This window comes from Mobula hypostoma, unplaced genomic scaffold (genome assembly GCF_963921235.1).
Source record: "Mobula hypostoma unplaced genomic scaffold, sMobHyp1.1 scaffold_66, whole genome shotgun sequence".
Lineage (NCBI taxonomy): Eukaryota > Metazoa > Chordata > Chondrichthyes > Myliobatiformes > Myliobatidae > Mobula > Mobula hypostoma.
This window is the reverse complement of record NW_026948201.1, coordinates 309,191-335,729: the sequence shown is the minus strand read 5'-3', so window position 1 is coordinate 335,729 and position 26,539 is coordinate 309,191. Positions and strand designations below refer to the sequence as shown.

At 57.2% G+C, this 26,539-nt stretch overlaps 2 protein-coding genes across 3 annotated transcripts in view; one reads left to right on the top strand and one right to left on the bottom strand.

The window, feature by feature from the left end:
• LOC134341798 (uncharacterized) overlaps positions 1-11,533 on the bottom strand; it is a 15,050-nt gene extending 3,517 nt beyond the window's left edge. Inside the window, exons 1-4 of the mRNA XM_063039729.1 lie at positions 11,462-11,533; positions 10,161-10,432; positions 3,320-3,468; positions 1,813-1,907 (exon numbers count right to left, since the gene is read on the bottom strand). Coding sequence (XP_062895799.1) covers positions 1,813-1,907; positions 3,320-3,468; positions 10,161-10,432; positions 11,462-11,533 — 588 coding nt within the window. The remainder of the gene's footprint in view (positions 1-1,812; positions 1,908-3,319; positions 3,469-10,160; positions 10,433-11,461) is intronic.
• nudt8 (nudix (nucleoside diphosphate linked moiety X)-type motif 8) lies at positions 3,351-26,539 on the top strand. Of its 2 annotated transcripts, XM_063039724.1 has the most exons (5): positions 3,351-3,479; positions 11,583-11,922; positions 15,516-15,648; positions 21,883-21,963; positions 26,233-26,539. In XM_063039724.1, the coding sequence occupies exons 2-5, from the start codon at positions 11,624-11,626 to the stop codon at positions 26,494-26,496; spliced, it is 777 nt and encodes a 258-aa protein (XP_062895794.1). In that variant the 5' UTR covers positions 3,351-3,479; positions 11,583-11,623; the 3' UTR covers positions 26,497-26,539. The 2 variants fall into 2 exon arrangements, with proteins under 2 accessions (XP_062895794.1, XP_062895795.1); XM_063039725.1 differs by lacking the exon at positions 3,351-3,479 and having other exon boundaries at positions 21,886-21,963.

The window sequence follows — 26,539 nt, the reverse complement described above, 5'->3', positions numbered from 1 at the left end:
TATTTCAGTGTTTCTTTTGTATGTGCACAGATTGTTGTCTTTTTCACACCGGGTGGCTGTTGGGTGCGGTCTTTCACTGTGTCTGATGTGTTTCTTGTATACACTGAGTATGCTTGGGCAAGGAAATAACTCTCAGGGTTGTAGTTGGGGATTCTTTGCCTCCTGCTAGTCAGCCACTGCTGGAATCCCCCCTGTCAGGCCGTGGGCTCACAACTTGTTCAGCAGCTCCATGTGTGGCCCCTTGTCAAAGTCCTTCTGAAAATCCACGTACACCACATCCACCAATTCTCCTTTGCCTACCCAGCTTGTTGTTTCCTCAAAGAATCCCAACAGGTTCGTCAGGAAAGATTTTCCCTTGAGGAAACCACGCTGACTTTGGCCTGTTTTATCACCTGCCTCCAAGCACCCCCGAAACCATATCCTCCACGATGGACCCCAACCACTGAGGTGAGACTGACTGGCCTATAGTTTCCTTTCTTCTGCCTCCCTCCCTTCTTGAAGGGTGGAGCGACGTTTGCAACCTTCCAGCCTCCCGGGATCATTCCAGAACCTGTCGATCCTCAGGGGATCGTGACTAATGCCTCCGCCATCTCTTCAGCCTTGCCCTTCAGAAAGTGGGGTGCAGACCACCCGGCCCAGATGCCACGAGGCCATCAATTCCGTCATCCAACTCGCTGACGTATAACGTGAGAAGAATCAGCCCCAACGCACACCCCCGTGGAACACCACTAGTCACCGGCAGCTAAACAGAAGAGGCTCCCCTTTACTCCCACTCTTCGCCTCCTGAAAATCAGCCACACCTTTATCCATGCTGGAATCTTCCCCATAATCCTGTGGGCTCCTATCCTGCTCAGCAGCCTCGTGTGTGGCACCTTGTCGAAGGCCTTCTGAAAAGCCAAGCATACAACACCCAGGCTCTGTCCGCCAGAGAAAGCAGGATCTCCCAGTGGCCACACATTTTAATTCCACGTCCCATTCCCATTCTGACATGTCTATCCACGGCCTCCTCTACTGTAAAGATGAAGCCACACTCAGGTTGGAGGAACAACGCCTTATATTCCGTCTGGGTAGCCTCCAACCTGATGGCATGGACATTGACTTCTCTAACTTCTGCTAATGCCCCACCTCCCCCTTGTACCCCATCCGTTATTTATTCATTTATATACACACATTCTTTCTCTCTCTCTCCTTTTTCTCCCTCTGACTATACCCCTTGCCCATCCTCTGGGGATTTTCTGCCCCTCCCCCTTTTCTTTCTCCCCAGACCTCCTGTCCCATGATCCTCTCGTATCCTTTTTGCCAATCACCTGTCCAGCTCTTGGCTCCATCCCTCCCCCTCCTGTCTTCTCCTATCATTTTGGATCTCCCCCTCCCCCTCCCACTTTCAAATCTCTTACTATCTCTTCCTTCAGTTAGTCCTGACGAAGGGTCTCGGCCCGAAACGTCGACTGTACCTCTTCCTTCAGATGCTGCCTGGCCTGCTGCGTTCACCAGCAACTTTGATGTGTGTTGCAGACTGACACTCCTTCCTTATTTCCTCACTGATTTGCCAGCAAAGATCTTCCCTTTTGAGGAGACCATGCTGACTACGGCCTATTTTGGAGGAGAGAGAGGGAGGGGGTGGTGGAGGGAGGGGAGTGAGAAGTGGAGGGGGACGGAGGGGTTTCCCAATCCTACCCTACCCCTCCCTTTGTTTTGCACACACCCTTCCCCGCCCCCCCCGGTCACCACTCCCAACCCTCATTCCCTTCTCCGTATCCCACACCTCCCCCCCCCCGATCTCCCTACAATCGCTTCCCCCCTCCCCCTTACCTGCATGTAACCCATGGAGGGAGGGCCGAAGTCATTGAAGACGGGTCTGAACGAATTGGGGGGTAGGGTGGACGATGGTGAGTTCACACTAATCACTGGAGGGGAGGGGGAGAGAGAGTCAGGTGAGGGATGGCACAGGAAGATCCCAACCTCACAACACACGTGCACTGTCGCACAGCCCCAGTCTCTCTCTCCCCCCTCACCCAGTCTCTCTCTCTCCCCCACCCTCACTCCCAGACTCTCTCTCTCTCTCACCAAGTCTGTCTCTCTCCCCCACTCTCCCTCTCACGCCCAGACACACACTCTCTCTCACCCCAGTCTCCCTTTCTCTCCCCCAGTCTGTCTCTCCCCCCCACCCTCCCTCTCACCCCCTCACTCCCAGACTCTATCTCTCTCTCACCAAGTCTGTCTCTCTCCCCCACTCCCTCTCACCCCCAGACACACACTGTCTCTCACCCGTCTCCCTTTCTCTCCCCCACCCTCCCTCTCACCCCCCCACTCTCCCTCACTCCCAGACTCTATCTCTCTCCCACCAAGTCTGTCTCTCTCCCCCCACTCTCCTTCTCACCCCCAGACTCTCTCTCTCCCCCCACTCTCCCTCTCACGCCCAGACACACACTCTCACCCCAGTCTCTTGTTCTCTCCCCCAGTCTGTCTCACTCCCTCTCACCCCCATCACTCTCTCTCACCAGTCTCCCGTTCTCTCCCCCAGTCTCTCTCTCCCCCACCCTCCCTGTCACTCCCCACCCTCCCTCTCACTCCCAGTCTCTCTCTGCCCCACTCTTTCTCTCCCCCAGTCTGTCTCACTCCCTCTCACCCCCATCACTCTCTCTCACCAGTCTCCCGTTCTCTCCCCCAGTCTCTCTCTCCCCCACCCTCCCTGTCACTCCCCACCCTCCCTCTCACTCCCAGTCTCTCTCTGCCCCACTCTTTCTCTCCCCAGTCTCTCTCTCTCTCAGACCCAATCTCTCTCTCTCACATCAGTCTCCCGTCCTCTCCCTCAGTCTGTCTGTCTCCCCCACTCTCCCAGTCTCTCTCTGCCCCCACTCTTCCTATCTCAGCAGTCTCCCTTTCTGTCCCCGGTCTCCCGTTCTCTCCCCCAGTCTCTCTCTCTCTCTCTCACACAATCTCTCTCTCTCCCCCCAAGTCTGTCTCTCTCCCCCACTCTCCCAGTCTCTCTCTGCCCCCACTCTTCCTATCTCAGCAGTCTCCCTTCCTGTCCCCGGTCTCCCGTTCTCTCCCCCCAGTCTCTCTCTCTCTCTCTCACACACACAATCTCTCTCTCTCTCCCCCCAAGTCTGTCTGTCTCCCCCACTCTCCCAATCTCTCTGCCCCCACTCTCCCTCCCGTTCACTTCCCCGTCTCTCCCTCTCTCTCTCTCCGCCAATCTATCTGGCTTTCACTTCTCCGTCTCTCTTTCTCACTCCTCTCTCCCTCCTTCCCTCACTCACTCTCTCTCCCAGTCTCCATCCCCCCGGTATAAAGTTTGTCTCTCCCCCCCGGTTACCGGACTGGCTCCCCCCGGGTTTGAAGGACATGTTGGGCTTCTCTCTCCGAGCGCCGGGCTCCGGGATCCGGATCCGGATCCGCCTCTTCCTGCCGCCGTTCCGGGGCGGAGCGGGAAGTGAGGCCGGGGGCCGAGGGAGGAGGGAGAGACTGAGACATAGGTGAGTCCGGGGTCAGGGACGCAGCGACGGGCCCGAGAGTGGTCCGGGGGACCCTGGGGAGCGTTGTAGACCAGAGAGACCTCGGGGTACAGGGATACAGTTCCCTGAAAGTGGGGTCACTGGTAGACAGGGAGCCTGGGGAGTGTTGTAGACCAGAGAGACCTCGGGGTACAGGGACCCCGGGGAGTGTTGTAGAACCGAGGGACCTCGGGGTAGAGGGACACAGTTCCCTGAAAGTGGGGTCACAGGTAGACAGGGAGCCTGGGGAGTGTTGTAGACCAGAGAGACCTCGGGGTACAGGGACCCCGGGGAGTGTTGTAGACCAGAGGGACCTCGGGGTACGGGGACACAGTTCTCTGAAAGTGGAGTCACAGGTAGACAGGGACCCTGGGAAGCGTTGTAGGACAGAGAGACCTCGGGGTACAGGGACACAGTTCTCTGAATGTGGAGTCACAGGTAGACAGGGACCCTGGGGAGTGTTGTAGAACCGAGGGACCTCGGGGTAGAGGGACACAGTTCCCTGAAAGTGGGGTCACAGGTAGACAGGGAGCCTGGGGAGTGTTGTAGACCAGAGAGACCTCGGGGTACAGGGACCCCGGGGAGTGTTGTAGACCAGAGGGACCTCGGGGTACGGGGACACAGTTCTCTGAAAGTGGAGTCACAGGTAGACAGGGACCCTGGGAAGCGTTGTAGGACAGAGAGACCTCAGGGTACGGGGACACAGTTCTCTAAGAGTGGGGTCACAGCTAGACAGGGACCCTGGGGAGTGTTGTAGACCAGAGAGACCTCGGGGTACAGGGACCCCGGGGAGTGTTGTAGACCAGAGGGACCTCGGGGTACGGGGACACAGTTCTCTGAAAGTGGAGTCACTGGTAGACAGGGACCCCGGGGAGTGTTGTAGAACAGAGAGACCCAGGGGTACGGGGACACAGTTCTCTGAAAGTGGAGTCACTGGTAGACGGGGACCCTGGGGAGTGTTGTAGAACAGAGGGACCTCGGGGTACGGGGACACAGTTCTCTGCAAGTGGGGTCACAGGTAGACATGGACCCTGGGGAGTGTTGTAGAACAGAGGGACCTCGGGGTAGAGGGACACAGTTCTCTGAAAGTGGGGTCACAGGTAGACAGGGACCCCGGGGAGTGTTGTAGAACAGAGAGACCTCGGGGTACAGGGACACAGTTCTCTGAAAGTGGAGTCACAGGTAGACCGGGACCCCGGGGAGTGTTGTAGAACAGAGAGACCTTGGGGTAGGGGGACACAGTTCTCTGAAAGTGGAGTCACAGGTAGACAGGGACCCTGGGGAGTGTTGTAGAACAGAGAGACCTCGGGGTACAGGGACCCCGGGGAGTGTTGTAGACCAGAGGGACCTCGGGGTACGGGGACACAGTTCTCTGAAAGTGGAGTCACAGGTAGACAGGGACCCTGGGGAGTGTTGTAGAACAGAGAGACCTCGGGGTACAGGGACCCCGGGGAGTGTTGTAGACCAGAGGGACCTCGGGGTACAGAGACACAGTTCTCTGAAAGTGGGGTCACAGGTAGACAGGGACCCTGGGGAGTGTTGTAGAACAGAGGGACCTCGGGGTACAGGGACACAGTTCTCTGAAAGTGGAGTCGCAGGTAGACAGGGACCCTGGGGAGTGTTGTAGAACAGAGGGACCCAGGGGTACGGGGACACAGTTCTCTGAAAGTGGAGTCACTGGTAGACGGGGACCCTGGGGAGTGTTGTAGAACAGAGGGACCTCGGGGTACGGGGACACAGTTCTCTGAAAGTGGGGTCACAGGTAGACAGGGACCCTGGGGAGCGTTGTAGGACAGAGAGACCTCAGGGTACGGGGACACAGTTCTCTAAGAGTGGGGTCACAGGTAGACAGGGACCCTGGGGAGTGTTGTAGAACAGAGGGACCTCGGGGTACGGGGACACAGTTCTCTAAGAGTGGGGACACAGGTAGACAGGGACCCTGGGGAGCGTTGTAGACCAGAGAGACCTCGGGGTACAGGGACCCCGGGGAGTGTTGTAGACCAGAGGGACCTCGGGGTACAGGGACACAGTTCTCTAAGAGTGGGGTCACAGGTAGACAGGGACCTTGGGGAGTGTTGTAGAACAGAGGGACCTCGGGGTACAGGGACCCTGGGGAGTGTTGTAGACCAGAGAGACCTCGGGGTACGGGGACACAGTTCTCTAAGAGTGGGGTCACAGATAGACAGGGACCCTGGGGAGTGTTGTAGAACAGAGAGACCTCGGGGTACAGGGACACAGTTCTCTGAAAGTGGAGTCACGGGTAGACTGGGACCCTGGGGAGTGTTGTAGAACAGAGAGACCTCGGGGTACGGGGACACAGTTCTATGAAAGTGGAGTCACAGGTAGACAGGGACCCTGGGGAGTGTTGTAGAACAGAGGGACCTTGGGGTACAGGGACACAGTTCTCTGAAAGTAGGGTCACAGGAAGACAGGGACCCTGGGGAGTGTTGTAGAACAGAGGGACTTCGGGGTACGGGGACAGAGTTCTCTGAAAGTGGAGTCACAGGTAGACAGGGACCCCGGGGAGTGTTGTAGACCAGAGGGACCTCGGGGTACGGGGACACAGTTCTCTAAGAGTGGGGTCACAGGTAGACAGGGACCCCGGCGAGTGTTGTAGAACAGAGGGACCTCGGGGTACGGGGACACAGTTCTCTAAGAGTGGGGTCACAGGTAGACAGGGACCCTGGGGAGCGTTGTAGACCAGAGAGACCTCGGGGTACAGGGACACAGTTCTCTAAGAGTGGGGTCACAGGTAGACAGGGACCCTGGGGAGTGTTGTAGAACAGAGGGACCTCGGGGTACAGGGACCCTGGGGAGTGTTGTAGACCAGAGAGACCTCGGGGTACGGGGACACAGTTCTCTGAAAGTGGAGTCACTGGTAGATGCGGACCCTGGGGAGTGTTGTAGACCAGAGGGACCTCGGGGTACGGGGACACAGTTCTCTGAAAATGGAGTCACTGGTAGACAGGGACCCTGGGGAGTGTTGTAGAACAGAGGGACCCAGGGGTACGGGGACACAGTTCCCTGAAAGTGGGGTCACTGGTAGACAGGGACCCTGGGGAGTGTTGTAGAACAGAGGGACCCAGGGGTACGGGGACACAGTTCTCTGAAAGTGGGGTCACAAGTAGACAGGGACCCTGGGGAGTGTTGTAGAACAGAGAGACCTCGCGGTACGGGGGGACAGTTCCCTGAATGTGGGGTCACTGGTAGACAGGGACCCTGGGGAGTGTTGTAGAACAGAGGGACCCAGGGGTACGGGGACACAGTTCTCTGAAAGTGGGGTCACTGGTAGACAGGGACCCTGGGGAGTGTTGTAGAACAGAGGGACCCAGGGGTACGGGGACACAGTTCTCTGAAAGTGGGGTCACAAGTAGACAGGGACCCTGGGGAGTGTTGTAGAACAGAGAGACCCAGGGGTACGGGAACACAGTTCTCTGAAAGTGGAGTCACTGGTAGACAGCGACCCTGGGGAGTGTTGTAGAACAGAGAGACCTCGCGGTACGGGGGGACAGTTCCCTGAATGTGGGGTCACTGGTAGACAGGGACCCCGGGGAGTTGTTGTAGAACAGAGGGACCTCGGGGTACGGGGACACAGTTCTCTGAAATTGGAGTCAGAGTTCTCTGAAAGTGGGGTCACAGGTAGACCAGCCGGTGGTGAACACTCCCGGGGTCAGACACAGAGTGAATCTCCCTCCGCACCGTCCCGTCACACACTCCCGGGGTCAGACACAGAGTGAATCTCCCTCCACACCGTCCCATCACACACTCCCGGGGTCAGACACAGAGTGAATCTCCCTCCACACCGTCCCATCACACACTCCCGGGGTCAGACACAGAGTGAATCTCCCTCCACACCGTCCCATCACACACTCCCGGGGTCAGACACAGAGTGAATCTCCCTCCGCACCGTCCCGTCACACACTCCCGGGGACAGACACGGAGTGAATCTCCCTCCACACCGTCCCGTCACACATTCCAGGGGACAGACACAGAGTGAATCTCCCTCCACACCGTCCCGTCACACACTCCCGGGGACAGACACAGAGTGAATCTCCCTCCGCACCGTCCCATCACACACTCCCGGGGTCAGACACAGAGCGAATCTCCCTCCGCACCGTCCCATCACACACTCCCGGGGTCAGACACAGAGCGAATCTCCCTCCGCACCGTCCCATCACACACTCCCGGGGTCAGACACAGAGCGAATCTCCCTCCGCACCGTCCCATCACACACTCCCGGGGTCAGACACCGAGTGAATCTCCCTCCGCACCGTCCCATCACACACTCCCAGGGTCAGACGCAGAGTGAATCTCCCTCCACACCGTCCCATCACACACTCCCGGGGTCAGACACAGAGTGAATCTCCCTCCGCACCGCCCCGTCACACACTCCCGGGGTCAGACACAGAGTGAATCTCCCTCCACACTGTCCCATCACACACTCCCGGGGTCAGACACAGAGTGAAGCTCCCTCCACCCCGTCCCATCACACACTCCCCGGGGGTCAGACACGGAGCGAATCTCCCTCCGCATCGTCCCATCACACACACCCGGGGTCAGACGCAGAGTGAATCTCCCTCCTCACCGTCCCATCACACACTCCCGGGGTCAGACACAGAGTGAATCTCCCTCCACACCGTCCCATCACACACCCCCAGGGTCAGACACAGAGTGAAGCTCCCTCCGCACCGTCCCGTCACACACTCCCGGGATCAGACACAGAGCGAATCTCCCTCCACACCGTCCCATCACACACCCCCGGGGTCAGACACAGAGTGAATCTCCCTCCACACCGTCCCATCACACACTCCCGGGATCAGACACAGAGCGAATCTCCCTCCACACCGTCCCATCACACACTCCCGGGTGGTCCGAGGGAAGGAGAGAGGGGTCAGTGTGTGACTGGTCAGAGGTGACCAGCATTGCAGCAGATGCTGTTGATGTTGGGGAGGGTTTAAAAGCAGAACCGGCCGTCCTTTACCCGCACTCCACAATCAATCTCACCCTTCCCTCCTACATCACCCTCCACCGATCTGTCTGAGAGGTGGTTCACTGTCCCTCAGAGAGTAGGGGGAGAGTACAGCACAGAAACAGGCCCTTCGGCCCATCTAGTCTGTGCTGGACCAGTTGAACTGCCAACTCCCATCAACCTGCACCGGGACCACTGTCCCTCCACACCCCTCCCGTCCATGTACCGGTCCAAACTTCTCTTCAACGTTGGAATCGAGCTGGCGTTCACTACTTGTGCTGGCAGCTCGTCCCACACCCTCCCCTCCCCTCCGAGTGAAGAAGTTTCCCCTCCACGTTCCCCTTTAACCTCTCACCTTTCACCCTTAACCCCTGACCTCTGGTTGTCGTCCCACCCAACCTCGGTGGGAAAAACCTGCTTGTACTTACCCTATCAATACCCCTCATAATTCTGTATACCTCTATCAAATCTCCCCTCAATCTTCTACATTCCCAGGAATAAAGTCCGAACGGATTCCATCTTTCCTGGTAACTCAGGTCACCCAGACCTGGCAACATCCTTGTAAATTTTCTCTGTACCCTTTCAAGCCTGTTTACATCTTTCCTGTGGGTAGGTGACCAAAACCAATACTCCAAATTAGACCCCGCCAACGTCTGATACAACTTCAACATAACACCCCGTCTCCAGTACTCAATACTCTGATTTATAAAGGCCAACGTGCCAAAAGCTTTCTTTACGACCCGATCTACCTGTGACGCCACTTTCAATGAACTATGGACCTGTGTTCCCAGATCCCTCTGTCCCGCCACACTCCTCAGTGCCCTCCCGTTCACAGTGTGAGACCTACCCTGGTTGGCCCTACCAAAGTGCAACATCTTGCTCTTGTCTGTACTAAATTCTATCTGACATTTTTCAGTCTTATTTTCTCCAGCTGGTCCAGATCCCCCTGCAAACTGTGATAGTCTCCCTCACCGTCCACTCCACCGCCCGTCTTGGTGCCATCCGCAGATTTCCTGACTGAGTTAACCAGATCATTGACGTAGATGATCGTCCCACCACTAGTCACAGGCCTCCGGTCAGAGAGGGAACCACCCACGACCATCTCCCACTAAGTCAAATCCAGTTTACTACCTCATCCTGAACGCCACGTGGCTGCACTGTCGTGACCAGCCTTGTGTCAAAGTCCTGGTAGATAACACCCACTGCCTCGCCTTCACCGGCCCTCCTGGTAACTTCCTCGAAGGACTCTGTGAGGTCGGTGAGACTTAACCTCCCCTGCTAACCATCCTTAATCAGTCGATGTCGACCCACATATCCCGGCCCTCAGAGCACCTTCCAGGAACTTTGCCGCAGCTGACGTCGGGTCACCGGCCTGTAATTTCCTGCTTTACGCATAGAGCCTGAGCGACGTTGGCTATCTGTTGCCTGTCGGCAGCTCAGTTGGCAAGTTCCTCGTCACGTGCCGGTGGTACCTGGTTCCCATTCTGCCCTCCCCTGATCCTCCAGCACCTCGCCTGTCGCGAGGGGACGATTTAAACATCTCTGCTGGGGTCCCAGCGGTATCCGCACTCCCCCCACCGTGGGGTCCGAGGGAGCACCTTGTCAGGCCCTGGGCATTTGCCTGAAGACAGCAGATTACCTCCTCCTCGGTAACCTGCACGGGGGTCCGTGAAGTTCCCGTTGATTTGCCTCACCTCTCTCGGCTCGGCGCTGAAATTCCAGGGGGCCAGTTCAGTTCCTTTGCAACCCATTTGCTCTGAACGTATCTGTAGATTCCCTTGGGCCTGGCCTGCCCCCTCTCGCCTTGAACATCCCCCCCAAACGGTTCAGGAACCCGCGAGCGGCTGGTCGCCCGGCGTCGGGGAGGGGAGCCTCGGGACCCGCAGGCAGCCTCTAGAACGTGGAACGTGGATTGTCCGCTGGTCACCGGGACGTTGGGTTCTAAACGGCTGCCACGGGTCCCACCCTGCGAGAGGGAGGGAGGGCCAGCCACACACCCACTCACGGTAGTGACCGGGTAGGGAGGGAGGGAGGGAAGGAGAGTGGGGAAAGGAGAGGGATAGAGAGACCGGGGGTAAAGAGAGAGAGACCGGGGGGTGAAGAGAGAGAGAGACTGGGACAGAGAGAGAGACTGGGGGTGAAGAGAGAGAGACTGGGGGGTGAAGAGAGAGAGACCGGGGGTGAAGAGAGAGACTGGGGGCGAAGAGAGAGAGAGACTGGGGTCAGAGAGAGAGAGACCGGGGGCAGAGAGAGAGACTGGGGGTGAGAGAGAGAGACTGGGACAGAGAGAGAGAGAGACTGGGGACAGAGAGAGAGAGAGAGACCGGGGGCAGAGAGAGAGAGGCTGGGACAGAGAGAGAGAGGAAGACTGGGGATGGAGAGCGAGAGACTGGGGGTGCAGAGAGAGAGACTGGGGGTGAAGAGAGAGAGACTGGGGGCAGAGAAAGAGAGACTGGGGGCAGAGAGAGAGACTGGGGGTGAAGAGAGAGAGACTGGGGGTGAAGAGAGAGAGAGACTGGGACAGAGAGAGAGAAACTGGGGGAGGGAGAGTGACAGACGGGAGAGAGACGAGGGAGAGGAAGATGGGGGAGAGAGACTTGAGGGGAGGGAGAGAGACCCTGCGATGAGGAAGAGATTGAGTTGCCTGGGACTGTACTCACTGGAATTCAGAAGGACGAGAGGAGATCTGATAGAAACATATAAAATTATGAAAGGGATAAGTAAGGTCCAGGCAGGAAGGTTGTTTCCACTGGTGGGTGAGACTAGGGCTAGGGGACAGGTCCTCGAGATTCGGGGGGGATGGATTTGGGACGGAGATGAGGGAGAACCGCTTTTCCCAGAGAGTGGTGAGTCTGGGGAATTCTCTGCCCCATGAAGAAGTGAAGCCAGCCTCGGTAAATCTATTTAAGACAAGGTTGGATAGATTTTGGCAGAGTTGAGGAATTAATGGCAACGGGGAACAAGCAGATAGGTGGAGATGAGTCTGTGGTCAGACCAGCCGCGATCTTATCGAATGGCGGGACAGGCTCGACGGGCAAGATGGCCGACTCCTGCTCCCGTTTCGCATCTTCTTGACCCACTAACCTCTGCCTTTTTCTCTCTCTGTCTCTCTCTAGGATCTCGGACTCGTATCGGCCGTCCACCTTCCCACCCCAACATGCTCAGGGGTCTTCCCCTCCCCCTCCCCCTCCTGTCCGCCCCCTCCAGCCGTCCCCTCGTCTCCGGCCTCCCGTCTGCAGACGCCGTCTCGTCCTGCCTGTCCGGGGCCAGCCGGGAGCAGGTCCGCCAGCGGCTGACAGCTGCTCCTGCCAGCCTGGATCCGCGACCCGCGCCGGGCAGGGTCAGGCACACCGCCGGGATCTTGCTGCCCCTGTGCCGGGGGCCGGGGGGAGACCCCTCGATCCTCCTCACCCTCCGCTCCGCGCAGCTCTCAGGAAGGCACCAGGGAGACGTCAGGTGTGTGAGGGACGGGCAGACGGGGGGGGGGTGTGGAGGAGTGAGGGAGGGGCGTCTGATGGGGAGATGGGGTCGGGAACAGGGGCACCCCTGCTGAGGTGTGAGAGCAGAGACACACGGAGCCCCCCCCCCACACACACACAGACACACACAGACACTACACACACACACACACACACACACACACACAGATACACACACACACAGACACTACACACACACACACACACACACACACACACACACACAGACACACACACACACACACACACACAGATACACACACAGACACACACACACACACACACACACACGGACACACAGACTCACACACACACACACACTCACACACACACACACACACACACACACACACACGCACACACACAGACAGACACACACATACACACGCACGGACACACAGACTCACATACACGCACACACACACAGACACACACACACAGACACACACACACACACACACACAGTTCAGGCCCTGAGCAATCCTGATTCCCAACCAAGCCAGTCCCAATTATCTCTGTTTGGCCCATATCCCTCTATAACTTTCCTATCCGTGTCCCTGTCCGAATGTCGTCAGTGTACCTGCCTCGACCACTTCCTCTGGCAGCCCGTTCCACAGACAGACCACTCTCTGGGTAAAAAAGTTTCCCCTCTGATCCCCTATTAAATCTCTTTCCCCCTCTCCTGTGCTCTCTGGTTCTCGATTCCCCGACCCTGGGGAAATGTCTGTGCACATTCACCCTATCTGTGCCCCTCATGGTTTTATGCACCTCTGTAAGGTCACCCCTACACTCCAGGGAGTAAAGTCCCAACCTGCCCGACCTCTCTCCGTAACTCAGTCCCTCGAGTCCCGGCGACATCCTCGTAAATCTCCCTCTGCACTCTTCCCAGCTCGACGGCATCTTTCCCACAGCAGGGCGACCAAAACCGAACACCATACTCCAAGTGCGGCCTCACCGACGTCTTGTACAACTGTGACGTGACCTCCCCGTCTCCTGTACTCGGTGCCCTGACTGACGAAGGCCAGTGTGACAAACGTCTTCTTCACCGGCCTGTCTACCTGTGACTCTACTTTCAGAGAATTGTGTCCCTGTACCCCGAGGTCTCTCTGTTCTACAACACTCCCCAGGGTCCCTGTCTACCTGTGACTCTACTTTCAGAGAACTGTGTCCCTGTACCCCGAGGTCTCTCTGTTCTACAACACTCCCCGGGGTCCCGGTCTACCTGTGACTCTACTTTCAGAGAACTGTGTCCCTGTAACCCTGGGTCTCTCTGTTCTACAACACTCCCCGGGGTCCCCGTCTCCCCGTGACTCCAGTTTCAGAGAACCGTGTCCCCGTACCCCGGGGTCCCTCTGCTCTACAACACTCCCCGGGGTCCCCGTCTCCCTGTGACTCCAGTTTCAGAGAACCGTGTCCCCATACCCCGGGGTCCCTCTGTTCTACAACACTCCCCGGGGTCCCCGTCTCCCTGTGACTCCAGTTTCAGAGAACCGCGTCCCCGTACCCCAGGGTCCCTGTGTTCTACAACACTCCCCGGGGTCCCCGTCTCCCCGTGACTCCAGTTTCAGAGAACCGTGTCCCCGTACCCCGGGGTCCCTCTGCTCTACAACACTCCCGGGGTCCCCGTCTCCCTGTGACTCCAGTTTCAGAGAACCGTGTCCCCGTACCCCGGGGTCCCTCTGTTCTACAACACTCCCCGGGGTCCCTGTCTACCTGTGACCCCAGTTTCAGAGAACCGTGTCCCCGTACCCCGGGGTCCCTCTGCTCTACAACACTCCCCAGGGTCCCCGTCTACCTGTGACCCCAGTTTCAGAGAACTGTGTCCCCGTACCCCGGGGTCCCTCTGCTCTACAACACTCCCCGGGGTCCCCGTTCTCCTGTGACCCCAGTTTCAGAGAACCGTGTCCCCATACCCCGGGGTCCCTCTGCTCTACAACACTCCCCAGGGTCCCCGTCTACCTGTGACCCCAGTTTCAGAGAACTGTGTCCCCGTACCCCGGGGTCCCTCTGCTCTACAACACTCCCCAGGGTCCCTGTCTACCTGTGACTCCACTTTCAGAGAACTGTGTCCCCGTACCCCGAGGTCCCTCTGCTCTACAACACTCCCCGGGGTCCCTGTCTACCTGTGACCCCAGTTTCAGAGAACTGTGTCCCCGTACCCCAGGGTCCCTCTGCTCTACAACACTCCCCGGGGTCCCCGTCTCCCCGTGACTCCAGTTTCAGAGAACCGTGTCCCCGTACCCCGGGGTCCCTCTGCTCTACAACACTCCCCGGGGTCCCTGTCTACCTGTGACCCCAGTTTCAGAGAACCGTGTCCCCGTACCCCAGGGTCCCTCTGCTCTACAACACTCCCCGGGGTCCCCGTCTCCCCATGACTCCAGTTTCAGAGAACCGTGTCCCCGTACCCCAGGGTCCCTCTGCTCTACAACACTCCCCGGGGTCCCCGTCTCCCCGTGACTCCAGTTTCAGAGAACCGTGTCCCCGTACCCTAGGGTCCCTGTGTTCTACAACACTCCCCGGGGTCCCCGTCTCCCCATGACTCCAGTTTCAGAGAACCGTGTCCCCGTACCCCGGGGTCCCGCTGCTCTACAACACTCCCGGGGTCCCCGTCTCCCTGTGACTTCAGTTTCAGAGAACCGTGTCCCCGTACCCCGGGGTCCCTCTGGTCTACAACACTCCCCGGGGTCCCTGTCTACCTGTGACCCCAGTTTCAGAGAACTGTGTCCCCGTACCCCGGGGTCCCTCTGTTCTACAACACTCCCCGGGGTCCCTGTCTACCTGTGACCCCAGTTTCAGAGAACCGTGTCCCCGTACCCCGGGGTCCCTCTGCTCTACAACACTCCCCAGGGTCCCCGTCTACCTGTGACCCCAGTTTCAGAGAACCGTGTCCCCGTACCCCAGGGTCCCTGTGTTCTACAACACTCCCCGGGGTCGCCGTCTCCCCGTGACTCCAGTTTCAGAGAACCGTGTCCCCGTACCCCAGGGTCCCTGTGCTCTACAACACTCCCCGGGGTCCCCGTCTCCCTGTGACCCCAGTTTCAGAGAACCGTGTCCCCGTACCCCGGGGTCCCTCTGTTCTACAACACTCCCCGGGGTCCCCGTCTCCCCATGACTCCAGTTTCAGAGAACTGTGTCCCCGTACCCCGGGGTCCCTCTGCTCTACAACACTCCCCGGGGTCCCCGTCTACCTGTGACCCCAGTTTCAGAGAACCGTGTCCCCTTACCCCGGGGTCCCTCTGCTCTACAACACTCCCCAGGGTCCCCGTCTACCTGTGACCCCAGTTTCAGAGAACCGTGTCCCCGTACCCCAGGGTCCCTGTGTTCTACAACACTCCCCGGGGTCGCCGTCTCCCCGTGACTCCAGTTTCAGAGAACCGTGTCCCCGTACCCCGGGGTCCCTCTGTTCTACAACACTCCCCGGGGTCCCCGTCTCCCCATGACTCCAGTTTCAGAGAACTGTGTCCCCGTACCCCGGGGTCCCTCTGCTCTACAACACTCCCCGGGGTTGCACAGTTCACTCATAAAGTCACACCCTGATCTGACTTCCTGTTATATCTCCCCCCCCCACAGTTTCCCCGGTGGTAAACAGGATCGCTCGGACGGCGACATCGTCGACACGGCGTTGAGGGAGACCGAGGAGGAGGTGGGGCTCCGAGTGTCGAGGGCGAGTGTGTGGGGGACCCTCCGCCCCGTCCCAGAGCGGGTGAGTGTCCCTCTGAGTGCGGCGGCTGGGGGGACTGGCCCCCGACCCCGGGTGATGCCAGCGTCATCACTGCGCGCTGCGTCACGTGACGTCATCACCGTGCGACGTGGGCGACCGCGGCCTTTCCGCGCTCGTCCTTGGCAGCTTTCTCTCTGGAAGTGGTGACCACCCCCACCACCCCCCAGCCATCATCAACACTATTCAGCGGTTGTCCACCCGGCGTCGGTGGTCGCATAACCAGAGCTCGTGGTCTGCACCGGCCGCTCGCCAGCTGCTTCCGCGGCTTCTGCCGAGGAACTTGCCCAAAACCGTCATGGTGAAAGATGACGGCGGCCCATGTCACATGACACAGCTCATAGTGATGATGTCACACAGCGATGACGTCACGTGGCAGAGCACACGGTGATGATGTCATGCGACACCACACGTATTGACGATGGTGACCTTCCCCAGAAGAGGTCATGGCCATTGGGAGTGTAGAGGTTAGCACGACGCTGTTACTACTCAGGGTGGGGTCAGAGTTCAGAGTTCAGTTCCAGTGCCGCCCTGTACATTCTCCCCGAGGGTTTCCTCTGGGTGCTCTGCTTTGCTCCCGCAGTCCAGGTGAGTTGGTCCCTGTGATTTGTCCCGTGGTTCGGCTTGTCGAAATCGGGAGAGGCCGGGATCCGCGGCCCAATCTCTTCCATGCTGAGTCTCAACGGATCCGGTCCCACATCACGACAGGGAAGGCTGAGCAGGGTACGGGACTCACGGGGCAAGATGGGGGCTGTGTCAGCAGGCAACAGCTGGGGCCGCTGATTCCAGAGGGTCGGGAGCAGAACTCGAAGAGCTTACTCACAGGATGGTGAAGATTATATAACAGGAGATCTTCGCGGGCATTCGGACACCCCAGAGGGTCAGTCAGGGTTGGGAGCAGGGCTCGTCGAAGAGCTCACTCACGGGACGGTGAAGATTGTAGGGCTCGTCGAAGAGTTTACTCACAGGACGGTGAAGATTGTGTAACAGGAGATCTTCGTGGGCATTCGGACACCCCAGAGGGTTGGTCGGGGTTGGGAGCAGGGCTCGTCGAAGAGTTTACTCACAGGACGGTGAAGATTGTGTAACAGGAGATCTTCGCGGGCATTCGGAAACCCCAGAGGGTCGGGGGCAGAGCTCTGTGAATTAAATAAAAGTACAGACGGGGCTAGCGACGGGGCCACTGTTGGGGGTGGGCCAGCGGTGAGGGTAGGAGAATCAGGCTTTGACGAGAAGAGGCTGAGGGCAAAGACACAGGTTGGAAGGTTCGGTCTTGGTTACCCATCGCACAGTGCGGGCAGGACGGCAGATACGGCAGCAGGAAGCTCCTCCGGGAGGATGTGGGAATTCACGGAACCTGATGACCACAGCCGTGGGATGTGCAGCCAACTGCGGCTCCTGAAAGACCCCATTGTGGGGCTGGACTTGGAGTTGGGTGAACTTTGGATCTTCTGAGAGGCGGAGAATTGACAGGTACGACTTTGGAGCAGATGGTTACGTCCAGAGTGCGGAATTCGGGGAGTAGGTGGGTGAACATCGAGAGGAGAATGAAGTCGGTGTAGGGTATCCCTGTGGCCATTCCCCTCAGTAACAGGTTTACCCCTTTGGACACTGATGAGGGGGACGACCTGTCTGGGCAAGGCAGCAACAGCCAGACCAATAGCACAGTGGTCAGCTCTGATCCTCAGAAGGGTAGGGTGAAGTCAGGCTGAGTAATAGTCATAGGGGACAGGAAGCAAAGAGTGGGAATAAACGGGACCTTTTCAGAACGGCAGGCAGTGACTAGTGGGGTACCGCAAGGCTCAGTGCTGGGACCCCAGTTGTTTACAATATATATTAATGACTTGGATGAGGGAATTAAATGCAGCATCTCCAAGTCTGCGGATGACACGATGCTGGGTGGCAGTGTTAGCTGTGAGGAGGATGCTAAGAGGATGCAGGGTGAGTGGGCAAATTCATGGCAGATGCAATTTAATGTGGATAAATGTGAGGTTATCCACTTTGGTGGCAAGAACAGGAAAACATTATTATCTGAATGGTGGCCGATTAGGAAAAGGGGAGGTGCAACGAGACCTGGGTGTCATTATACACCAGTCATTGAAAGTGGGCATGCAGGTACAGCAGGCGGTGAAAAAGGTGAATGGTATGCTGGCATTTATAGCGAGAGGATTCGAGTACAGGAGCAGGGAGGTACTACTGCAGTTGTACAAGGCCTTGGTGAGACCACACCTGGAGTATTGTGTGCAGTTTTGGTCCCCTAATCTGAGGAAAGACACTCTTGCCATAGAGTGAGTACAAAGAAGGTTCACCAGATTGATTCCTGGGATGGCAGGACTTTCATATGATGAAAGACTGGATCAACTAGGCTTATACTCTCTGGAATTTAGAAGATTGAGGGGGGATCTGATTGAAACGTATAAGATCCTAAAGGGATTGGACAGGCTAGATGCAGGAAGATTGTTCCCGATGTTGGGGAAGTCCAGATCGAGGGGTCACAGTTTGAGGATAGAGGGGAAGCCTTTTAGGACCGAGATGAGGAAAAACTTCTTCACACAGAGAGTGATGAATCTGTGGAATTCTCTGCCACAGGAAACAGTTGAGGCCAGTTGGTTGGCTATATTTAAGAGGGAGTTAGATATGTCCCTTGTGGCTAAAGGGATCAGGGGGTATGGAGGGAAGGCTGGTACAGGGTTCTGAGTTGGATGATCAGCCATGATCATACTGAATGACAGTGCGGGCTCGAAGGGCCGAATGGCCTACTCCTGCACCTATTTTCTATGTTTCTATGGGACTTGATAGTTAGGGGGACAGATCGGAGATTCTGCGGCAGCAAAAGAGACGCCAGGATCGTGTGTTGCCTCCCGGGTGCCAGGGTCCAGGATGTCTCTGAGTGGCTGCAGAATATTCTCGAAGGGGACGGTGAGCAGCCGGAGGTCGTGGGAGACATTGGTACCAATGCCATGGGCAGGAGAGGGGTAGACGTCCAGCACAGTAAGTTCAGGGAGTTAGGGAGGGGACTGAAGAGCAGGATCTCCAAGGCGGTAATCTCCGGATTATTCCCAGTGCCAGGAGCCGGGGAAGATCGGGACAGGAAGACGGCGCAGATGAATGAGTGGCGGAGGGGATGGTGCAGGGCGCAGGGTGTCAAATCCTCGGATCACTGGAACCTTTTCTGGGGAGGGGTGACCTGTACAGGTGGGACGGGTTGCACCTGAACTGGAGGGGAACCAATATCCCGGGAGGGAGGTTTGCTGATGCTGTTGGGGAGGGTTTCAATTAGATTTGCAGGGGGGTGGGAACTGAAGTGAAGGGGCAGAGGAGGGGGTGGTCGGTGCACAAGTAGAGACGGCTTGTAAGGAGTTTGTGAGGAACGACAGGCAGATGTTAGAGCAAAGGTGCCCTCAGCCTGATGGTTTGACATTTTATACTTTATTGTCGCCAAACAATTGGTACTAGAACGTACAATCATCACAGCGATATTTGATTCTACGCTTCACACTCCCTGGATTACAAATATTAAATATTAAAAATAGTTAAAATTAGTAAATATTAAAAATTTGAATTATAAATAGAAAATAGAAAAATGGAAAGTAAGGTAGTACAAAAAAACCGAGAGGCAGGTCCGGATAGGCCCAGATCTGGGTCAGGATCCGTTCAGCAGTCTTATCACAGTTGGAAAGAAGCCGTTCCCAAATCTGGCCGTACGAGTCTTCAAGCTCCTGAACCTTCTCCCGGAGGGAAGAGGGACGGAAAGTGTGTTGGCTGGGTGGGTCGTGTCCTTGATTATCCCGGCAGCACTGCTCCGACAGCGTGCGGTGTAAAGTGAGTCCACGGACGGAAGATTGGTTTGTGTGACGTGCCGGGCCGTGTTCACGATCTTCTGCAGCTTCTTCCGGTCTTGGACAGGACAACTTCCATACCAGGTTGTGATGCACCCTAGAAGAATGCTTTCTACGGTGCATCTATAAAAATTAGTGAGGGTTTTAGGGGACAGGCCAAATTTCTTTAGTTTTCTCAGGAAGTAAAGGCACTGGTGGGCCTTCTTGGCAGTGGACTCTGCTTGGTTGGACCAAGTCAGGTCATTTGTGATACTGACCCCGAGGAACTTAAAGCTTTTGACCTGTTCCACTTGCGCACCACCGATGTAAATTGGGTTATGCGGTCCGCTACTCCTTCTGAAGTCAACAACCAATTCCTTCGTCTTGCTGACGTTGAGGGATAGGTTATTGTCTTCGCACCATGCCACCAGGTTCTTAATTTCCTCTCTGTACTCAAACTCTTCATTGCCCGAGATACGGCCTACAACTGTTGTGTCATCAGCAAACTTATATATTGAGTTTGCTGGAAACTTGGCTACACAATCATGGGGGTACAGTGAGTACAGTCTATTTTAATGCAAGGAATATCATAAACAAGGCGGATGAGCTTAGAGCGTGGATCGACACGTGGAACTGTGACGTTGTGGCCGTGACAGAGACTTGGACGTCTCAGGGTCAGGAATGGCTGGTGAGTGTGCCGGGCTTTAGGTGTTTCAGAAAGGACGGGGAGGGAGGCGAAAGAGGTGGGGGGGGTGGCACTGCTGATCAGAGATAGCGTCACGGCTGCAGAAAAGGAGGAAGTCATGGAGGGATTGTCTACCGAGTCACTGTGGGTGGAAGTTAGCAACAGGAAGAGGGGTCAATAACTCTACTGGGGGTTTTTTATAGACCCCCAAACAGTAATCGAGATACCGAGGAGCAGAGAGGGAGGCAGATTCTGGAACGGTGCAATAATTATAGGGTTGTTGCGATGGGAGATTTTAACTTCCCTGATACTGACTGGCATCTCCTTGGCGCAAGGAGTTTAGATGGGGTGGAGTTGTGTTCAGGAAGGTTTCCTGACACAATAGGTAGATACGCCAACCAGAGGAGAGGCTGTACCTGATCTGGGGTTGGGAAACGAACCTGGTCAGGTGTCAGGTCTCTCAGGGGGAGAGCATTTTGGAGGTAGCGACCACAACTCAATCTCCTTCACCATAGCGCTGGAGAGGGATGGGAGCAGACAATTTGGGAAAACATTTCATTGGGGTGGGGGGGGGTGGAATATGATGCTGTCAGGCAGAAACGAGCATAAATTGGGAGCTGATGTTCTCAGGGAGATGCACGGCAGAAACATGGCAAATGTTCAGCAAACATTTGCATGGAGTTCTGCGTAGGTACGTTCCACTGAGGCAGGGAAAGGATGGTAGAGTTAAAGAACCACGGTGTACAAAGGATGTAGAAACTCTAGTTAAGAAGAAAAGTTTACAAAAGTTTCAAGAAACTAGGTACTGATAGAGCTCCAGAAAATTACAGGGTTGCTGGGGAGGAGTTTAAGAATGGAATTAGGAGAGTCAGAAGGGGCCATGAGAAGGCCTTGGTGAGCAGGACTAAGGAAAACCGCAAGGCATTCTCCGAGTATGTGAAGAGCAAGAGGATAAGACATCAGAGAATAGGATCAATCAGGAGCGATAGTGGAAACGCGTGCGTGCAGTTGGAGCAGGAAGCGGAGGTAATTAATGCTTTGCTTCAGTATTCACTGTGATGGCCTTCATCGACCGTGGGATTGAGATTAGGAGCCGAGAGGTAATGTTGCAGCTATATAGGACCCTGGTCAGACCCCACTTGGAGTACTGGGCTCAGTTCTGGTCGCCTCACTACGGGAAGGATGTGGAAACCATACAGAGGGGGCAGAGGAGATTTACAAGGATGTTGCCTGGATTGGGGAGCATGCTTTATGAGAATAGGTTGAGTGAACTCGGCCTTTTCTCCTCGGAGCGACGGAGGATGAGAGGTGTGTAAGATGATGAGAGGCATTGATCGTGTGGATAGTCAGAGGCTTTTGCCCAAGGCTGAAATGAGGAGGCACAGTTTTAAGATGCTTGGAAATAGGTACAGAGGAGATGTCAGGGGTAAGTTTTTCACTCAGAGAGTGGTGAGTGTGTGGAATGGGCTGCCGGCGACAGTGGTGGAGGTGGATACAATTGGTTTTTTAAGAGACTTTTGGATGGCTGCATGGAGCTTAGAAAAGGGAAATTCTGGGCAGTTTATACAGTAGGTTACATGGTTGGCATGACATTGTGGGTCGAAGGGCCTGTAATGGGCTGTAGATTTCCATGTTCTATGCCCTGTGCGGGGCTAAGACCAGAGGGAAGCGATGGGAAGCGAGCCTGACCCTCTTTCCATCTCCCTCTTTCTCCAGCAGTCTGGAATGCTCGTCGTTCCTGTCCTGGCTCATGTGGGAATCCTGGATGCAGCCAATCTCCGACCCAACCCGGCCGAGGTGAGGGGCGAGGGACACGGCGGGGGGGGGCGGGGTGGGGTGTGCTGGGGCTTTACTGCTTCGGTCTGTGTCTGACCCCGGGGGACGGTGCGGGGGGAGATTCGCTCCGTGTCTGACCCCGGGAGTGTGTGATGGGACGGTGTACAGGGAGATTCACTCTGTGTCTGACCTCGGGAGTCTGTGATGGGACAGTGTGGAGGAAGATTCACTCTGTGTCTGACCCCGGGAGTGTGTGATGGGGCGGTGCGGAGGGAGATTCACACTGTGTCTGACCCCGGGAGTGTGTGATGGGATGGTGTACAGGGAGATTCACTCTGTGTCTGACCTCGGGAGTCTGTGATGGGACAGTGTGGAGGAAGATTCACTCTGTGTCTGACCCCGGGAGTGTGTGATGGGGCGGTGCGGAGGGAGATTCACACTGTGTCTGACCCCGGGAGTGTGTGATGGGATGGTGTGGAGGAAGATTCACTCTGTGTCTGACCCCGGGAGTGTGTGATGGGACGGTGTGGAGGGAGATTCACTCTGTGTCTGACCTCGGGAGTCTGTGATGGGACAGTGTGGAGGAAGATTCACTCTGTGTCTGACCCCGGGAGTGTGTGATGGGACGGTGCGGAGGGAGATTCACACTGTGTCTGACCCCGGGAGTGTGTGATGGGACGGTGTGGAGGGAGATTCACTCTGTGTCTGACCCCGGGAGTGTGTGACGGGACGGTGCGGGGGGAGATGTGTGATGGGACGGTGCGGGGGGAGATTCGCTCCGTGTCCGACCCCTTTTTTTTTTACAAAATTCTTTATTACAAATGTCGGTGCTATACAATATTTACAAACCCAGTGACTAACATATTTACTACACTACAAACAGACAATACATCTTAAACCAATATATTGCCATCCTCATCAATGATGGCATTTACACCCCGCGGAGCCCAACGGTCCCGGAACACCTCTACGGTCGCCGTGGACTGTGCGTATTCCTTTTCAATGTTCACCCGGGCACGAACATACCCCCTAAACATAGCCAGGCAGTCCGCCCGGGGAGAACCTCCTGCCACCCTTTTCCAGGAGCCACGGATGGCAATTTTCGCCAGCCCCAGGAGCAAGTTGACAAGGACATCCTCATCCCTCTGTGCCCCCCTCCTTACTGGATGACCATATATAAATAGGGTGGGACTGAAATGCAACCCCAGAAGGCGAGAAGCAGCCCACGCAAAAACGCGAAAAGGGGCTGCAGCCTCACACACTCCGTGTACATGTGGTACACGGTCTCCTCCAGCCCGCAGAAGTGACACGCGGCTGGGAGATCCGTGTACAGACTAAAGAACTTATTGCAGGGCACCGCTTTATGCAGCACCCTCCAGCCGAGATCCCCAAGGTGCATGGGGAGGACTCCCTTGTAAAGGGACTTCCATTGGGGACCCCCCTCACCTCCAGGTGGAAAGACCGACCGCCATGGCGTGTCGGGACGGTGGACAAAGGCTAGGAAGTGGAGGGTGTGGAGCAGCAGCCCATAAAGGTACCCCGGGAGTGCGCGACGGGATGGTGCGGGGGGAGATTCGCTCCGTGTCCGACCCCAGGAGTGCGCGACGGGACGGTGCGGAGGGAGATTCACTCTGTGTCTGACCCCGGGAGTGTGTGACGGGACGGTGCGGGGGGGGAGATGTGTGATGGGACGGTGCGGAGGGAGATTCACTCTGTGTCCGACCCCGGGAGTGTGTGACGGGACGGTGCGGAGGGAGATGTGTGATGGGACGGTGCGGAGGGAGATTCACTCTGTGTCCGACCCCTTTTTTTTCTTTTTTTTTCAAAATTCTTTATTACAAATGTCGGTGCTATACAATATTTACAAACCCAGTGACTAACATATTTACTACACTACATACAGACAATACATCTTAAACCAATATATTGCCATCCTCATCAATGATGGCATTTACACCCCGCGGAGCCCAACGGTCCCGGAACACCTCTACGGTCGCCGTGGACTGTGCGTATTCCTTTTCAATGTTCACCCGGGCACGAACATACCCCCTAAACATAGCCAGGCAGTCCGCCCGGGGAGAACCTCCTGCCACCCTTTTCCAGGAGCCACGGATGGCAATTTTCGCCAGCCCCAGGAGCAAGTTGACAAGGACATCCTCATCCCTCTGTGCCCCCCTCCTTACTGGATGACCATATATAAATAGGGTGGGACTGAAATGCAACCAGAAGGCGAGAAGCAGCCCACGCAAAAACGCGAAAAGGGGCTGCAGCCTCACACACTCCGTGTACATGTGGTACACGGTCTCCTCCAGCCTGCAGAAGTGACACGCGGCTGGGAGATCCGTGTACAGACTAAAGAACTTATTGCAGGGCACCGCTTTATGCAGCACCCTCCAGCCGAGATCCCCAAGGTGCATGGGGAGGACTCCCTTGTAAAGGGACTTCCATTGGGGACCCCCCTCACCTCCAGGTGGAAAGACCGACCGCCAGGGCGTGTCGGGACGGTGGACAAAGGCTAGGAAGTGGAGGGTGTGGAGCAGCAGCCCATAAAGGTACCCCGGGAGTGCGCGACGGGATGGTGCGGGGGGAGATTCGCTCCGTGTCCGACCCCAGGAGTGCGCGACGGGACGGTGCGGAGGGAGATTCACTCTGTGTCTGACCCCGGGAGTGCGCGACGGGACGGTGCGGAGGGGGAGATGTGTGATGGGACGGTGTGGAGGGAGATTCACTCTGTGTCTGACCCCGGGAGTGTGTGATGGGACGGTGTGGAGGGAGATTCACTCTGTGTCTGACCCCGGGAGTGTGTGATGGGACGGTGTGGAGGGAGATTCACTCTGTGTCTGACCCCGGGAGTGTGTGATGGGACGGTGTGGAGGGAGATTCACTCTGTGTCTGACCCCGGGAGTGTGTGATGGGATGGTGTGGAGGGAGATTCACTCTGTGTCCGACCCCGGGAGTGTGTGACGGGACGGTGCGGGGGGGGAGATGTGTGATGGGACGGTGTGGAGGGAGATTCGCTCCGTGTCCGACCCCGGGAGTGCGCGACGGGACGGTGCAGGGGGAGATTCGCTCCGTGTCCGACCCCGGGAGTGCGCGACGGGACGGTGCGGGGGGAGATGTGTGACGGGACGGTGCGGGGGGAGATTCACTCTGTCTGACCCCGGGAGTGTGCGTTGGGACGGTGCGGGGGGAGATTCACTCTGTCCGACCCCGGGAGTGCGCGACGGGACGGTGCGGGGGGAGATTCACTCTGTCTGACCCCGGGAGTCTGCGTTGGGACGGTGCGGGGGGAGATGTGTGACGGGACGGTGCGGATGGAGATTCACTCTGCGTCCGACCCCGGGAGTGCGCGACGGGACGGTGCGGGGGGAGATTCGCTCCGTGTCCGACCCCGGGAGTGCGCGACGGGACGGTGCGGGGGGAGATGTGTGACGGGACGGTGCGGAGGGAGATTCACTCTGTGTCTGACCCCGGGAGTGTGTGACGGGACGGTGCGGAGGGAGATTCACTCTGTGTCTGACCCCGGGAGTGTGTGATGGGACGGTGTGGAGGGAGATTCACCCAGTGTCTGACCCCGGGAGTGTGTGATGGGACGGTGCGGAGGGAGATTCACTCTGTGTCTGACCCCGGGAGTGTGTGATGGGACGGTGTGGAGGGAGATTCACTCTGTCTGACCCCGGGAGTGTGTGACGGGACGGTGCGGAGGGAGATTCACTCTGTGTCTGACCCCGGGAGTGTGTGACGGGACGGTGCGGAGGGAGATTCACTCTGTGTCTGACCCCGGGAGTGTGTGATGGGACGGTGTGGAGGGAGATTCACCCAGTGTCTGACCCCGGGAGTGTGTGATGGGACGGTGTGGAGGGGGAGATGTGTGATGGGACGGTGCGGAGGGAGATTCACTCTGTGTCCGACCCCGGGAGTGCGCGACGGGACGGTGCGGGGGGAAATGTGTGACGGGACGGTGCGGGGGGAGATGTGTGACGGGACGGTGCGGGGGGAGATTCACTCTGTGTCTGACCCCGGGAGTGTGCGTTGGGACGGTGCGGGGGGAGATGTGTGACGGGACGGTGCGGATGGAGATTCACTCTGTGTCTGACCCCAGGAGTGTGTGACGGGACGGTGCGGGGGGAGATGTGTGACGGGACGGTGCAGGGGGAGATGTGTGACGGGACGGTGCGGATGGAGATTCACTCTGTGTCTGACCCCGGGAGTGTGTGACGGGACGGTGCGGAGGGAGATGTGTGACGGGACGGTGCGGAGGGAGATTCACTCTGTACCCACTCTTTGCAGGTTGAGGACGTTTTCACTGTGAGCATCTCCCATCTGTGCACCGAGCAGAACAGAGGGTACACCAGGTTTCGAAAGGACGGGAGGTACGCCTACACGCTGCCCGTCTTCCTGAATGCCAAGTACAAGGTGTGGGGCCTGACCGCAGTCGTGATCGAATCCCTGCTCTCCCTCCTCTTCCCGGGGTCTTACCGGGCCGTCTATCGAACTGTGCACGCTCCCAGCGTCACCCGCGAAAGAGGGGAGCGAGCTGCGTCAATAAAGTAGCACGTTCGACACCGGAACGTCACCCCATGTCCCGTCATTTGCT